This window comes from Tupaia chinensis, unplaced genomic scaffold (genome assembly GCF_000334495.1).
Source record: "Tupaia chinensis unplaced genomic scaffold, TupChi_1.0 Scaffold144899_1, whole genome shotgun sequence".
NCBI classification, from domain to species: Eukaryota; Metazoa; Chordata; class Mammalia; order Scandentia; family Tupaiidae; genus Tupaia; species Tupaia belangeri.
The window spans coordinates 600,373-617,405 of NW_006204759.1; the positions used below are offsets into that span (position 1 = coordinate 600,373).

At 45.9% G+C, this 17,033-nt stretch overlaps 2 protein-coding genes across 2 annotated transcripts in view; one reads left to right on the forward strand and one right to left on the reverse strand.

Moving 5' to 3' along the window:
* GEMIN4 (gem nuclear organelle associated protein 4) overlaps positions 1–2,782 on the forward strand; it is a 7,230-nt gene extending 4,448 nt beyond the window's left edge. Inside the window, exon 3 of the mRNA XM_014583843.2 lies at positions 1–2,782. This exon is cut by the window's left edge and continues 9 nt beyond it. Coding sequence (XP_014439329.1) covers positions 1–2,593 — 2,593 coding nt within the window. The 3' untranslated portion in view covers positions 2,594–2,782.
* Positions 2,783–6,071: 3,289 nt separating this feature from the next.
* Positions 6,072–17,033, reverse strand: part of TLCD3A (TLC domain containing 3A) — a 15,619-nt gene continuing 4,657 nt past the window's right edge. Inside the window, exons 3-5 of the mRNA XM_006167523.3 lie at positions 12,477–12,678; positions 8,075–8,170; positions 6,072–6,689 (exon numbers count right to left, since the gene is read on the reverse strand). Coding sequence (XP_006167585.1) covers positions 6,420–6,689; positions 8,075–8,170; positions 12,477–12,678 — 568 coding nt within the window. The 3' untranslated portion in view covers positions 6,072–6,419. The remainder of the gene's footprint in view (positions 6,690–8,074; positions 8,171–12,476; positions 12,679–17,033) is intronic.

The window sequence follows — 17,033 nt, forward strand, 5'->3', positions numbered from 1 at the left end:
ATTCTCCCATCCTCCAAAGAGGTTCAAGTCAGACCCGGATGTGTGTCCTACCATGCCGCTGTTGGCCATGCTGCTTAACGGGCTGAAGCAAATCCAAAATAGAATCCTCTGCCTCGGGATGAAGTGCTGCGCATTAGCCAACCTGGCTGACATGCTGACCGTGTTTGCACTGATGGAGGATGACCCTGAGGAAGTGTCTGCAACTCTGTATCTGGACAAACTGGCCACAGTGATCTCAGTGTGGAATTCAGACACCCAGAACCCCTATCACCAACAGGCACTGGCAGAGAAGGTAAAGGAAGCAGAACGGGATGTCAGCCTGACTTCGCTGGCCAAACTCCCAAGTGAGACCATTTTTGTGGGGTTTGAGTATATGCACAGCCTGCTGCGGCAGTGGGGGGAGGAGCTGCAGGCCATGCTCAACAGCAGTCAGGGGACAAGTTATGATAGCTACCGGCTGTGTGACAGTCTGACTTCCTTCAGCCAGAACTTGAAGCTCTACCTGGATGCCACCAGCTTGTCCAAGGAGGAAAGGCAGGTGGTGTCCGAGCTGGCAGAGTGTGTTAACGACTTTCTGAGAAAAACGAGCAGGGTACTGAAGAACAAGGGCTTCGAGGATATCACTGCCTCCATTGCCATGGCCATCATTGAGCAGAAGATGGACCGGCATATGGAAATGTGCTACATTTTTGCCTCCGAGAAGAAGTGGGCCTTCTCAGACGAGTGGATATCGTGCCTGGTTAGTAACAGGGCTCTCTTCCGAGAGCCAGACTTGGTTTTAAAGCTGCTGGAAACAGTGATGGAAGTCAGTACAACTGACAGAGTCATTCCCGAACCTCAGATCAAACAAGTGATCAACTTGATCCTTGAGTGTTATGCAGACCTCTCACTTCCAGATAAAAATAAGGTCCTCTCAGGAGTCCTGCATTCCTGGGGGCGGAAGGGCCTCTCTGAGAAGTTGGTGGCTTACTTGGAGGGTTTCTCAGAAGACCTCAATACAACTTTTAACCAGCTCACACAGAGTGCCTCCGAACAGGGCTTGGCTAAAGCTGTAGCCTCGGTAGCCCGCCTGGTAATACTGCACCCAGAAATTACAGTGAAAAAAATGTGCAGCATGGCTGTGATCAACCTTGGCACCCACAAGTTCCTGGCCCAGATTCTCACTGCCTTCCCTGCCCTTAAGTTCACAGAAGAGCAAGCTCCAAATTCATCTGCCACTTTCATGGTGTCATGCCTCAGAGAAACCGTCTGGACAAAGTTCTCTACACCTAAGGAAGAAAAGCAATTTTTGGAGTTCTTGAACTGCCTGATGCATCCAGTGAAGCCCCAGGGGATTCCAGTCGCTGCTCTTCTTGAGCCAGATGAGGTGTTGAGGGAGTTTGTGCTGCCTTTCTTGATGCTTGATGTGGAAGAGGTAGACCTCAGTCTGAAGATCTTCATCCAGATTCTAGAAGCAAATGCATGCCTAGAAGAATACTGGCTCCAGACCTGCTCCCCTTTCCCCCTCATCTTCAGCTTGTGCCAGCTTCTGGATAGTTTTAGCAAATATTGGCAGCTTTCCACAGAGAAGCGGTACCTCTCTTTAGATGCGAAGGATCTGGTGATCCGTATCCTGGAGATCCTCTGTGAGATCGTATTAGCCAATACAGAGACCTTCTCCCCAGATACCTGGATCAAGTCCCTGTCCTGGCTCCACCGGAAGATGGAGCAGCTGGACTGGACTGTGGGCTTGAGACTGAAGAACTTCTTTGAGGGCCATTTCAAGTGTGAGGTGCCAGCCACCCTTTTTGAGATCTGTAAGCTCTGTGAGGATGAGTGGACCTCCCAGGCCCACCCAGGATATGGGCCTGGCACGGGGCTGCTTGCCTGGATGGAGTGCTGCAGTATCTCCAGCAGCATCTCTGAGCAGATGCTCTCCCTCTTGGTGGTAGATGTGGGCAATCCTGAAGAGGTCAGATTGTTCAGCAAGGGCTTTCTGGTGGCCCTGGTGCAAGTCATGCCTTGGTGCAGCCCCCAAGAGTGGCAGTACCTTCACCAACTGACCAGGAGACTGTTGGAAAAACAGCTCTTGCATGTCCCTTACAGTCTGGAATATATTCAGTTTGTTCCTCTGCTTAACCTGAAGCCCTTTGCCCAGGAGCTCCAACTGTCTGTCCTCTTCCTGAGAGCATTCCAGTTTCTCTGCAGCCAGAGTTGTCGTAACTGGCTTCCTATGGAAGGCTGGAGCCACGTGGTCAAACTCCTCTGTGGCAGTTTGACCAACCTCTTGGACTCAGTTAGGTTAATACAGTCAGTTGGCCCTTGGGCCCAAGGACAAGAACAGGACCTGACCCAGGAAGCCCTGTTTGTTTATACCCAGGTATTCTGTCATGTTCTGCACATCATGGCCATGCTCCATCAAGAGGTCTGTGACCCACTCTATGTTTTGGCCTTGGAAATTCTCACCTGCTATGAAACTCTGAGTAAGACCAACCCTTCTATTAGCTCCCTGCTCCAGAAGGTCAACGAGCAGCGCTTCTTAAAGTCCATTGCTGAGAACGTTAACCCTGAAGAGTGGCGCCAAACCCTGCTACAGAAGATCAGCAACTTCTGACCTGAGATCTATCAGAAAAAAGCTGGGCCTCAAGATGTGGTCTGTAGGGGCTGGAGTGGGAGAAGCAGACTTTGCAGTTACGTGAAAATGCACATAAGATAAAACATAAGGCAATATGGTATAAAGAAAAATAGTTTCTTAAGTATTTGTAACATACAAACTATAAAATAAAATTCTCTTTGAGTTTCATCTTGTCCCTTTTGAATTTCTCAGCAATCACCTAAGGTTAATTATGCTCTGAAATAGGGTTTACATAGTCTTCAAGAACAAGTCAAGCTGGGAGCAACATGTTCATAATGGCTTCACCCTAGATTTGGGCAAATAAGACCAAGGGTAAAAACCAACCAAGTGGAGAAGCTTACAGGATGTGTTCTGTCACATTAACACTCTTCCGAGAGTCACTTCAGGGGCCAGCAGGTGGCATGGTGGTAAAGGCACTTCATCCTACATAGCCGACTCTACAGTTTGAGTCCTAGGCCCAGCAGCTTGAGAATATTCCAGGTGCATGCGTATGCATGCATACCTAAATCCTGAGAGAATGGAGAAGGAATTGTGGTATGGCCACCCTCCCTCAGAGCGTGACTTCTCATTTTCCTTCTGTGTCTGTCTCTGGCAAGGGCACATACCCTATGGCAAAAATCTAAAGAAAAAGGAAAAAACATAATTTCAGGGCCCAGCAGATGGCAAAGTGGTTACACTGCTGACTCCCACATGGCAGACTGGTTCGAGTCCCAGGCTTGGTGGCTTAAAACTCAATGCCTGGCGCATGTGCGTGCATGCCCAAGATCCCAGGAGGAGGATGGAGGAGAAGGGTTTGCAGCCTGACCATCTCCTAGGAGGTGATTTCTCACTTTCCCTCTCACTGTCTCGGTCTCTCACTCTGGCCCTATGGCAAAAGCCTCTTAAAAAAAAAAAAAAAAGTCCTCTCAACATTTTAGGATTTCTCCTGTGGTATCTGGGGAAGAGTCACCTCATGGAAAAGAGCTTTGAGCCAGCCTTGGGACCTGGTGGTTAAAGGAGCTGGATTGTACTTGACCAACCATGTGACTTGAGTCCTGGCCCCAGCAACTTATAAAACTTATAGGTGTGTGTGCAAACTCCAAATCCTGACAGGATGGAGAAGGGAATGCAGTATGGCCACACCCAATTGGAGGGTGTATTCCACCCTCTGACATTAAAAAAAAAAAAAAAAATCTATCCCTGCCTCTCCCTCTGGCCAAATGGTTTGTGTGCAGGACAGGCTTGTTGCACCCTGGTGAAACAGGAGCCTCAGACCAAGAGAAACTTAAGTGTTCAGAGGTGTAGGTCTTTTGAATTGAGGACTGCCATACAGTGAATTCCACTCAGTGGGCCCTTAAGGGACTGTGCTGAAACTAGGTCTGGTAAACAGAGAGAGATGTGTTTAAAGGATGGTGTCATTATCTTCTGCCTGGGGTGGGGTTGTCATGGTTCTGATGAATGAGTGGGAGCAAAGAATGGTGTGTGCAGAAGCATAAAAGAATTCGAGGTGCCTGGGATACTGTTAATGGAACTATAAGAACCGGTTGGGGAAATGTTTATTTTGGGAGATAGGGGAGGGAAAAGAATATGTTCTATCACCTCCTTCATATCCACACCCTCATTCAAAAATGGGGCATTACTCAGATACCCTGAGGCGTGGCTCTGTGAACAACAATCAGGCTTCCACTTTCCCAACTCTTAATTAGGATTTACCTAGGAAAAAAGAGCCTAAAGTTAAGTGGCCTACTAGCCTTGAACTCTGGGAACCTTACATGTATTCTTGGAACCATGAAACTGTAGAAACATAGAGTAACGCATGAGTGCAAGGACTTCCTGGAGCCTGAAAGCATTCAGATACACACGCACGCACGCACACACATGCACACCAGTTACATGAATATAGACTAGAAACAATAGCACACAGCAGCCAATTCATTCCTCTAAGGGCGCCTGAAATCGTTTTTAGAGGAAGCTGTTACTGATATATTTCACAAATGAGAATTAGTTGGGAAATATTAGTGCAATTTAATCACCATAGGGGTGACATAAAGATACACCGATAGTTTAAAAAAAAAAAGTAAAAAAGTTACAGCATCTTGTGTTTTTTTAAATGGCACCCATTAGACTGAAGCAGTCAAAATGTAGATACTATTACACATCACTCAGTCCTGTAAAAATTCATGGACAATGGATTAGAAGGCACGTTTAAAATTCTAGGTTTTCACTACCACTTGAGTGGTAGTAGTAGAGTCTCACAAACCCACCCGAATTGATAAGGAATGATTAGTGTTGGCACTGGAGGATCTTAATTGCAACCCTCAGGATGTTCTTCAGCAAGTTGTCCCCCTTGGGCTGTCCACTCACACAGGAGTTGACTCCAGATCTCAGGCTCCGCTTATCAGGTGGCTTTGTACCCAGCAGTCTAGATGAGCGAGTCCACGGTTCAGAGCACAGAGGTCCACTTCCATATCACGTGAAAAAGACAGTGTCAGAGTGGGGTTATCCAGTAAATAGCTACTGAGATACCATTTCACTTTGCCCCTGTAGATTTTAGGAGAGCAGCCTACGTGTAAGGATACAGGGAAAGCTGGGCATAAAGGTAATGTTAAAAGGGACCAGCACATCGCTGGACTCCCACATAGTCGACCACAATTGAATTCTGAACCTGGTGGCTTAAAACTTACACCAGGTGCATGTGCATACGTACCCCAAATCCTGAGAAAAGAATGGAGAAGGGATTGCGGTGTGGCCATCCCCCCGTGGGGGTTGGTTTCTCACTTCCTCTGTCTCTCCAGTGAGCACACATGAGAGAAAAAAAAAAAAAAAGAGTGACTGCTTGCAATAAGCCCATGAGTTTGACAGTTTGACACTGTTCTTTTTACCAAGTCAGCCTGCAAAGGTCATGCTGACCACATGTTGGCCTCCCTACCTGCTCAAGTGCTACATCTTACCCCTTGCCAGTAAGACTTTTGTTTAGACATGTTAATACTGACATGTGGGGGACCAGCAGTTAGTGTAATGGCTGTGTCACTGGACTCCCATGTAGTCGACTGTGGTTCGAGTCCCGGAGCCAGTGGCTTGCCGGGCACGTGTGCGTGCGTGCCCAAGATCCCGAGAGGAGAATGGAGGAGAAGGGATTGAGGTGTGGCCATCCTCCCTGGGGGGTGATTTCTCACTTTCTGTCTCTCTGTCTCTGTCTTTCTGGTGAGCGCACACACCCTATAGCAAAAGCCTCTCAAAAAAAAAAAACAAAAAAACACACGCACACATGGATAAGAGGAGGGGGCAACCAATGGGCTATCTAGTCAACAATAATAATAATAATAATAAACTACCTACCTACCCACAATGATTTTCTCCGGCCAATGTCAAAAGACATTATTTCAAGAACCAAGTCATTACTGGTTTCTGCTGGCCCAGTACTGTGGATACTGCCCTGAGTAGTTGGAGAGGTGGGTAGTCACCAATATTAGGGTCAGGCGGGTGCCCGAACACTTATCGCTGTGGTCCACTGATCACCACACCCCACGTTTCTGACTCCCAGAGCTCTAGGGAAGACCCAAAGATGGACGGTCTTATCTTGGGCTCACATTAAAACCACTTTGCTGCCAGTGGAGGTCTCACAGGATCTAATCGTTGTAACCAAGAAAAAAAGTGCTTCTGCAAAGGGAACAGGTTAGAAGAGGGAGGTAATATGAATATTCTTTAGAAAAACTCAAATCCGTCTGCTTATCAATACCCAAAACGCTGAGGCCACCCAGGGCACAGTTTGGTCCATAGAATACTGAGTGGAGGAGGCACTCTCACTGCCTGACTACCGGAGTAATTAGCCATCCTTTTTGGTCGGGGGAGGATCAAAGAGCCGGGCTGCCTTCTTGCACAGCAGAGAGAACCAGTAGATCTGGGGAGCGATGAGGAAGGCATTGGCCAAGTTGCAGTGGAAAGGGATATTGAATGGCACTTGGATCAGGCTTATTCCCTGCTGTTGGCCATAGGACCAGTACATAAAGGGGAAAAGGAGGATCCGACAACAAAAGAAGGTGGTCAGCGTGAGGATTCCATTCACCTTGTACAGGAGGGTGTGCTGCTGCTTTAGCTGTGGAAGGAGGAGAAGGCAAGGTCACCAAGAGGTTGGGGCATCAGGGAATGACTGCCCAAGTCCCACTACGGTAAAGGCCAAGCCACACAAGTAGTTATTGAGACCTAGGCTGTCAAATTCCTTGATACCTAAACATGCATCCAGTTTTTAGATATTTGTAGAAAAGATTATTAAACTGTGTGTGTGTGTGTGTGTGTGTATGTGTATGTGTATTGCCTGGGGTTTTCCAACTCTGATGTTAAATTTGGCCTAAGCCACCTAGCTGACAGTATAGGAACAATAGGCTAGAGGGACCAGCAGATGGCGTAATGGTTACATTGCTGGACTCCCACGTAGTCAACTGTGGTTCAAGACCTGGACCCGGTGGCTTAAAACTCATGCTGGGCGCTTGTGCATGTGTACCCAAGATCCCAAGAGGAGAATGGATTACAGCATAGCCATCCCCTGGGGGGTGAGTTCTCGCTGTCTCTCGGTCTCTGTCTGTCCAGTGAGTATATGCACCCTATAGCAAAAATCTCTCTTGAAAAATTGAGAGGGGAAAAAAAAATCAACAATAGACTAGAGGAAAATCTGGTCGGGAGAAAATAGAGTGAACTGGAACCAACAGGTGGCATGGTGGTTAAGAGCAATGGATTCTCACATGGCCAACTGCAGTTTGAGTCTCAGACCTGGCAGCTTACTTTCTCACTCCCCTCACTCTTGCTCTGTCTCTCTCCAGTCAAATTAAAATAAATAAATAATTATACACACACACACACACACATATATATATATATATATATATATACACATATACATATACAGATGGATCAAATTGGGCCAGACCTGTGGCCTACCTGTTAAGGGACCTGGATCCCTCAACTGCTGACCATGCAAGTCCCAGACTTGGTAGCTTGAAAAAAACACTGGGTGGGACTAGTAGGTGGTGCAGTGGTTAAGGTGCTGGACACTCCCACATGGCCAACCTCAGTTCGAGTCCCAGAACTAGTGGCTTGCCTTCTCACTTTCCTTCTCTCTCTCTGGTCAAATTAAAATAAATAAATGAAAAAAGAAAAGAAAAGAAACACTGGGCACACATGCAGACATACCCCAAATCACGACAGGATAGAAAAATGGAGAAGAGACTGTAGCATTATGTCCCAATGGAAGGTGCTTCGGCCCCTCCCCACCTCCCTTTCTATCTGTCCTAGCAAGTACAGGCACCCTCTGGCAATATTGAAAGAAAAAAAGAAAAAAAACTTAGGTCAAACCTACAACTTCATTCCCACTGGCTTGGATGCCCAACTGACACATAAGTCTACTGAAGGGTCTCCCATCCCACTTTCCCTGCCATTAAGGAATTCTCCAAACCCCACTACTTCTGCCATTTCATTCATACATGCCTGAATCAGAATTCTGCCCAGCGACACAAATGGAGTGCTCAGTTCCGCTGTGAAGATACAGCCGACAAAGAAGTCCCCCAGGTCTCCCCGGAGCCTCTGCAGAGGAAGAGAGGAAAAAGGGAAATAGCTAGAGCTAGGAAAAGGGTAGCCATGAGAGACTAGGAAAGCAAAAGGCAGTGCTAAGTAGGCACACGCCGTCTCAGGAACATTCTGCTGCTTCCGTCGCAACAACACTTCGAGGGTTGAATCCCTCGGGTCCAGAGGCCAATTCAGATGGGCTGACCGCCCCACACACCAGCCTTTCAGTGAAATTCAGCAATGGTTGCAAGGAACCCTATAGCTTTGTGCACCTAACTTAGTCAAGCCGAGGGCACTTAACCCATTCGTCTCGACAAAGTATGTGCACACCGAGCTGTGTGCTAGATGGTGGAGTCCCAAAGTAATTGAGAGAGACTTTTTTTTCCTTAAGAAAGAGATTTTTGCTATAGGACTCATGTGCTCACTGGAGAAACAGAAAGTGAGAAATTATCCCCCTCTCCCCTCAGGAGGGATGGCCACACCACGATCCCTTCTCCAGTTTGGGCACAAACTGAGTTTTAAGCTGCTGGGTCTGGGTCTTGAACTATGGTCAACTATGTGGGAGTCCAGTGACGTAACCATTACACCATCTGCTGGTCCCAAGAGAGACTCCTTAAAGAACTTCTTAAATGTACTCTACCTTTCCTTTTCTTCCAAGAAAGCCATACAGTAGGGAATACCAGCTCTGTCATTTCATATTGAGTGAGAGAGACTCTCAGAGCCCCAGTTTCTTTGACTATAGCAGAAGGTTGTTAAATTCTCCCACTTAGTAAGCTGTGAGCTTTTTAATCAAGTGCCTGCTGTCTGGTAAACACTCAAGAATGACCAGTTCCCTCTATGCATTCCCATTTCATTCTTACGGGTGGGGTTTTGTGGGAAAATGGATCTGGGGAGAAATTCTGAGGCCATTTGAGATTCTGGGTTTTGGGACCAGCAGTTAGTGTAATGGCTATGTCGCTGGACTCCCATGTAGTCGACCGCAGTTCGAGTCCCGGACCCGGTGACTTAAACTCACGCCGGGCACGTGTGCGTGCATGCCCAAGATCCCAAGGGGAGAATGGAGGAGAAGGGATTGCAGCGTGGCCGTCCCCCTGGGGGCTGATTTCTCGCCTTCTGTCTCTCTCTCTTTCTGTCTGTCTGGCAAGCGCACGCGCCCTATAGCAGAAACCTTGCCAAAAAAAAAAGATTCTGGGTTTTTGTGGCCTCCGAAGAATACAGTACTCCCAGGCGCTACCAGAGCACTGTTGCATTGTTTGGATTGTATTTGTCTTTTGTATCCTTTTTATATTGTATTGCACTAAAGATAGAACCTTTGACAACCGCAAAGGAATCAGGGTTGGGGGATTTCTGAAGAGAATACTGTGGATATGGAGGATCACAAACATTTCAGATTTAATTATTTTCCTCTGCCGTCTGAATGGGGGATTTAACTGCTAAAGCAGCTGGCACGGGGCAATCCTGACTCCCAAATGATGCTCAAGACACCTAGTTCAACAGGAGAAAGCGAGCAACCAGGGACGCTGCCGTGCCGTCCTGGAGGGCCATACCTGTGCAACTGGCACGAGGACAAGGAGGATGAACACGTGGTGCGTGATCATGAGGCGGTTTTGGCTTAGGAAGTTTCGAAAAGTGCTGGAGCGGTTGCGCTTCTGGTCTGTAGCACGGTACCATTCACAGAGGTACATGGCATAGGAGTCGTAGATCATATATGGAACTAAAAACCAGACATATTCTCGGGCGAGCCAGTGCCTGAAAGAGCGTAAGAACAGTTTATGAAATAATGATGCATATCAATTATGAAGACTGAAAGCCAACTTCTTCTCAAACACATTGCCTTCAGCTTTGTAGGTAGTCAGCTCTTATTGTGTAACCAGTTCTTATTATGCCAAATATTTTACAGTGAAGTTTATACTGAAACTGGTAAATGTACACAATTTCAAAGGCAGAAAGCAGGAGTTCACTCAATCCATGCATTTAAGGAGTTGCTGTCATATCTGCCAATCAGGCAAATCATATCTCCCCATTTATAATGGGTCCCCTGGCATTTTATGATATAAGCTGACTTTGATATACAGAACATACACACATGATTCAATCACCCCACCAAAAAACTGGTTTGGAAGGCGTCTCAAATCCCAAATCCAACATTTCCAGTTTAACTCCTCCGTTGCTCAATAGCTGAGAGTTTACTATCTTAAATCCAAGAACGTACGAGTTTTCTCTTGCATCTACGTGCAATCCTACTGTGAGAAGTTTCTGGGGAGCAACTCTGGCCATTTTTTTCACCATTCTATGACTAATTCCAACGCTGTTCATTAAGAAAAATGTCTGGAGACATGATGAGAGAGGAACAGTCTCTATCCAGGAATTAAGAGCCAGGATTGGACTTTACCTCTCAGCACTGAGAAAGCACAGACTCAGGCTTTCATGTACCTGGTTATATGAATATATAAATACTGGAAATCCCTTCACTTCTCAAAACCATGCAGACTCACCTGCATTTTATTTTGTGTTCATTAACCCATTAAAGGCAAGAGCTGAAGAGAGAGAGAAAAAAAGAGGGGGAAATTGTGAGAAAGCAAGCCACCAGTTTGATCAGAGAGAGGCTGCGGGAGAGAAGAAGGGAAAGTGAAAAAGAAAGTCTCCAGGTCTGGGAATCAAACCGTGCCCGATCATGTGTGAGTTCAGTGTTTCAGTCATATCATCTGCGAGGCCCATTTCTTATATTTTTTAAAATCTGTACCATGATTTAATTGAACTCCTATACCATAATTCAAATAAATGGCTGATGGCAAAAAAAAAAAAAAAAAAAAAGAAAAATGTCTGGTAGAGCTAGGAAAAGGGTAGCCATGAGAGACTAGGAAAGCAAAAGGCAGTGCTAAGTAGGCACACGCCGTCTCAGGAACATTCTGCTGCTTCCGTCGCAACAACACTTCGAGGGTTGAATCCCTCGGGTCCAGAGGCCAATTCAGATGGGCTGACCGCCCCACACACCAGCCTTTCAGTGAAATTCAGCAATGGTTGCAAGGAACCCTATAGCTTTGTGCACCTAACTTAGTCAAGCCGAGGGCACTTAACCCATTCGTCTCGACAAAGTATGTGCACACCGAGCTGTGTGCTAGATGGTGGAGTCCCAAAGTAATTGAGAGAGACTTTTTTTTCCTTAAGAAAGAGATTTTTGCTATAGGACTCATGTGCTCACTGGAGAAACAGAAAGTGAGAAATTATCCCCCTCTCCCCTCAGGAGGGATGGCCACACCACGATCCCTTCTCCAGTTTGGGCACAAACTGAGTTTTAAGCTGCTGGGTCTGGGTCTTGAACTATGGTCAACTATGTGGGAGTCCAGTGACGTAACCATTACACCATCTGCTGGTCCCAAGAGAGACTCCTTAAAGAACTTCTTAAATGTACTCTACCTTTCCTTTTCTTCCAAGAAAGCCATACAGTAGGGAATACCAGCTCTGTCATTTCATATTGAGTGAGAGAGACTCTCAGAGCCCCAGTTTCTTTGACTATAGCAGAAGGTTGTTAAATTCTCCCACTTAGTAAGCTGTGAGCTTTTTAATCAAGTGCCTGCTGTCTGGTAAACACTCAAGAATGACCAGTTCCCTCTATGCATTCCCATTTCATTCTTACGGGTGGGGTTTTGTGGGAAAATGGATCTGGGGAGAAATTCTGAGGCCATTTGAGATTCTGGGTTTTGGGACCAGCAGTTAGTGTAATGGCTATGTCGCTGGACTCCCATGTAGTCGACCGCAGTTCGAGTCCCGGACCCGGTGACTTAAACTCACGCCGGGCACGTGTGCGTGCATGCCCAAGATCCCAAGGGGAGAATGGAGGAGAAGGGATTGCAGCGTGGCCGTCCCCCTGGGGGCTGATTTCTCGCCTTCTGTCTCTCTCTCTTTCTGTCTGTCTGGCAAGCGCACGCGCCCTATAGCAGAAACCTTGCCAAAAAAAAAAGATTCTGGGTTTTTGTGGCCTCCGAAGAATACAGTACTCCCAGGCGCTACCAGAGCACTGTTGCATTGTTTGGATTGTATTTGTCTTTTGTATCCTTTTTATATTGTATTGCACTAAAGATAGAACCTTTGACAACCGCAAAGGAATCAGGGTTGGGGGATTTCTGAAGAGAATACTGTGGATATGGAGGATCACAAACATTTCAGATTTAATTATTTTCCTCTGCCGTCTGAATGGGGGATTTAACTGCTAAAGCAGCTGGCACGGGGCAATCCTGACTCCCAAATGATGCTCAAGACACCTAGTTCAACAGGAGAAAGCGAGCAACCAGGGACGCTGCCGTGCCGTCCTGGAGGGCCATACCTGTGCAACTGGCACGAGGACAAGGAGGATGAACACGTGGTGCGTGATCATGAGGCGGTTTTGGCTTAGGAAGTTTCGAAAAGTGCTGGAGCGGTTGCGCTTCTGGTCTGTAGCACGGTACCATTCACAGAGGTACATGGCATAGGAGTCGTAGATCATATATGGAACTAAAAACCAGACATATTCTCGGGCGAGCCAGTGCCTGAAAGAGCGTAAGAACAGTTTATGAAATAATGATGCATATCAATTATGAAGACTGAAAGCCAACTTCTTCTCAAACACATTGCCTTCAGCTTTGTAGGTAGTCAGCTCTTATTGTGTAACCAGTTCTTATTATGCCAAATATTTTACAGTGAAGTTTATACTGAAACTGGTAAATGTACACAATTTCAAAGGCAGAAAGCAGGAGTTCACTCAATCCATGCATTTAAGGAGTTGCTGTCATATCTGCCAATCAGGCAAATCATATCTCCCCATTTATAATGGGTCCCCTGGCATTTTATGATATAAGCTGACTTTGATATACAGAACATACACACATGATTCAATCACCCCACCAAAAAACTGGTTTGGAAGGCGTCTCAAATCCCAAATCCAACATTTCCAGTTTAACTCCTCCGTTGCTCAATAGCTGAGAGTTTACTATCTTAAATCCAAGAACGTACGAGTTTTCTCTTGCATCTACGTGCAATCCTACTGTGAGAAGTTTCTGGGGAGCAACTCTGGCCATTTTTTTCACCATTCTATGACTAATTCCAACGCTGTTCATTAAGAAAAATGTCTGGAGACATGATGAGAGAGGAACAGTCTCTATCCAGGAATTAAGAGCCAGGATTGGACTTTACCTCTCAGCACTGAGAAAGCACAGACTCAGGCTTTCATGTACCTGGTTATATGAATATATAAATACTGGAAATCCCTTCACTTCTCAAAACCATGCAGACTCACCTGCATTTTATTTTGTGTTCATTAACCCATTAAAGGCAAGAGCTGAAGAGAGAGAGAAAAAAAGAGGGGGAAATTGTGAGAAAGCAAGCCACCAGTTTGATCAGAGAGAGGCTGCGGGAGAGAAGAAGGGAAAGTGAAAAAGAAAGTCTCCAGGTCTGGGAATCAAACCGTGCCCGATCATGTGTGAGTTCAGTGTTTCAGTCATATCATCTGCGAGGCCCATTTCTTATATTTTTTAAAATCTGTACCATGATTTAATTGAACTCCTATACCATAATTCAAATAAATGGCTGATGGCAAAAAAAAAAAAAAAAAAGAAAAGAAAAATGTCTGGAAGCGCCAGGACCGTGTTACAGCAGTTAGATCACCAGAAGAGAGGCAAGGACCAAAGACAGGCCTGACCAGCAGAATCACCTGCAATGTCTGTTCAGGGTTTCACTCTCCAGACATTTGAAGTTGTTTTGCCTAGGGCCCATACACATGTCCAAAGGGGTTGAATCAATATTTGCTGAGTCAAAATGTTTACTGCTATCCTAAAGCAGATTAGAAGAAAAAACTCTCTACAATTAATACAAAGTCATTCCCAACGATAAAAAGCATTCTACAGAAATTTTACATGAGAAGAAAATCTAAATTAGGGGCCAGACGGTTGTGCGGCAGTAAAACACAAGCTGTGCAAAAGGCACACGATGTCAAGATCCTGCTGGGGGGTACTACCTTGTGCTCTTGTTCATGGAAGAAATAAGTAGATAAGCTTAAAAAAAAAAGTCTAAACTGGGGCCGGCAGGTGGTTGGTGCAAAGGTTAAAACAGCTAGATTCCACATGGCCTATAGAACTTTGAGTCACAGACTCAGCAGTTGGCATAGTGGTTAAGGCACTGGGCTCCCACACGACCAATAGCGATTTGAGTCTCAGACCTGGTGGCTTGCTTTCTTACTTTCTCTATCTCTCTCTGGTGAGCACACGAGCCCTGTAGCAAATTTTAAAATAATAATAAATAAAAGAAAAAGAAAAAAGCATACTGGGCATATGTATGTGTGTGCATGCCCAAAATCTCAGGAGAATAGACTGTGGTATGGCCATCTCCCCTGGAGCATGGTTTCTCACTTTCCCTCTGTCTCTGTCCAGGGAGTGCATGCGCCTGATAGCAAAAACTGAAAGAAAAAAATCTAAATTGAAATCATGTAGTATGCTAGGAAGGATTAGATTCTCTCTGATTAAATGTCCATGGGTTAGATAAAAGAAACAATTTCACTTTATGTTTTTCAAACTACCTGAACATCAGAATCACCTGCAATGGGGACCAGTAGTTAGCGTAATGGCTATGTCGCTGGACTCCCATGTAGTCGACCTTGGTTCAAGTCCTGGACCAGGCGGCTTAAACTCAAACTCACGCTGTGTGCGTGTACGCGTGTGCCGAAGATCCCAAGAGAATGGAGGAGAATGGATTGTGGCGTGGCCATCCCCCCAGGGGGTGATTTCTCGCTCTCTGTCTCTGTCTTTCTGGGAGCGGACGTGCCCTACAGCAAAAATCTCTATAAAACAAACAAACAAAACTTCTACAACAAAAAAAAAAGAATCACCTGCAATGTTATGTTTGCTGAGTTCCACTTTCGGGACCAGCAGTTAGCGTAATGGCTTTCTGTCTCTTTGTCTGTCTGGCAAGCGCACGCGCCCTGTAGCAAAAACCTCTCAAAAAAAAAAAAAAAAAAAAAGAGTTCCACTTTCCACAGATTCAAAGTAGTATGCCTAGGACACTCAGACCTGTATTTTAAACTCTATTTCTAGGAATGTCCTAAGCACCCAGGCCACTGAACGGCATCATTGGTAATAAACTTTAAAGAAGGTGCCAGAATCCCAAGAGGAGAATAGAGGAGAAGGGATTGTGGTGTGGCCATCCTCCCGGGGGGTGATTTCTCCCTTTCTCTCTCTCTGTCTCTCCATCAAGCACATGTGCCCTACAGCAAAAATCTCTATAAAACAAACAAACAAAAAACTTCTCTTGAAATGCATAGTTGTGGTTTGCTGCTTGCCCTGGTGTTAACTCAGGTGAGTACTGTGGGGCCATCTTGGTCTAAAGCTTTGCAGAGGAGGCTGGTTTCAGGTTTGATCTGAAAAACAGGGCAGTGAAGGAACTTGCTGTATGATCAGAAAAAGTTTGATTAAAATTAAAATGGAACCCAGCCATGTAAATGCTGTTGGCAATCAGGGTCACCTGGCCTATATTCTCTTAGCATGTACAAAACTGGTTTCTCTTGGCATTTACAGTGCATCACCAATAACTGTTTGCTTTTGTTTGACATTATTTATTATTATTATTTTAAAATTTGACCAGAGAGAGAGAGACAGAGACAGAAAGAAGAAGAAAATGAGAAAGCAAGCTACCAGCTCTGAGACTCGAACTGTGGTTGGCCATGTGGTAGTCCAGCGCCTTAACCACCATGCCACTAGCCGACCCTGCTTGTTTTTAAAAAAGCATAAGAATAAAAGCACAACAATCTGACCACAGGCTCAATCCCAAGTCAGGCTGCAGGCCACAGTGAGAGAGCTGCCCTACTCATTCCTCTCGCATTCCGCTCTGAACAGGTGAAAAGCAGGACATGGCAGAGTGAAGATGAGAGAAGAATCAGAAAAGGATGTTCAATTTTCCCTGCGCATCTTACTATGTTTCTTCAACTTAAGTGGGAGAAAATAAGAATGGTTCTAAGAAGACAGATGGGAAAAATAGCTTTAAAAAAAAGGAGGACCAGGACCAGCAGATGATGTAATGGTTACATTGCTAGACTCTTACGTAGTCTACTATGGTTCGAGTCCTGGACCTCGCAGTCTAAAACTCATGCCAGGGACCAGCAGATGGTGTAGCGGTTACATTACTGGACTCCCACATGGTCGACTGTGGTTTGAGTTCCAGACGCAGTGGCTTCAAAATCATGCCGGGTGCTTGTGCATATGTGCCCCAGATCCCAGGAGAATGGAGGAGAAGGGACTGCGGCATGGCCATCCCCCATGGGAGATGACTTTTTTCTTTTAAAGCATTATTTTATTTAACTTTATTTATTTGTTTATTTTAATTTGACTGGAGAGGGAGGGAGGGAGGGAGGGAGAGAAAGTGAGGAAGTAAGCCACCAGGTCTGGGACACAAACTGGGGTTGGCCATGTAGTAGTCCAGCACCTCCTGCCAGCCCCAGGAGGTGATTTCTCACTTTCCTTCTCATTGTGTCTGTCTGTCTCTCTCTCTCTGGCAAGCACATGCACCCTAAGGCAAAAACCCTCTCAAAAAACAAAACTCACGCCAGGCACGTGTGCATGTGTCCAAAATCCTAAGAGTAGAATGGAGGTGAGGGGACTGTGGCATGGCCATCCTCCCTAGGGAATGATGTCTCACTTTTTGTCTCTCTGGCAAATGAACAGGCACTATAGCAAAAATCTCTCTAAGAAAAAAAAAAAAAAAAGGGGCCAGCTCCATGGTGTAACAGTAATCCATAGCTCAGGAAAAGTCAGATTCCACATGGCAGCCACGGTTCTGATCCCACCATGTCAGCCTGAAACATGGCAGGCACATACACAAGTGCCCAAAATCCAACAGGCTAGAGGGCTGGAGGAAGGGG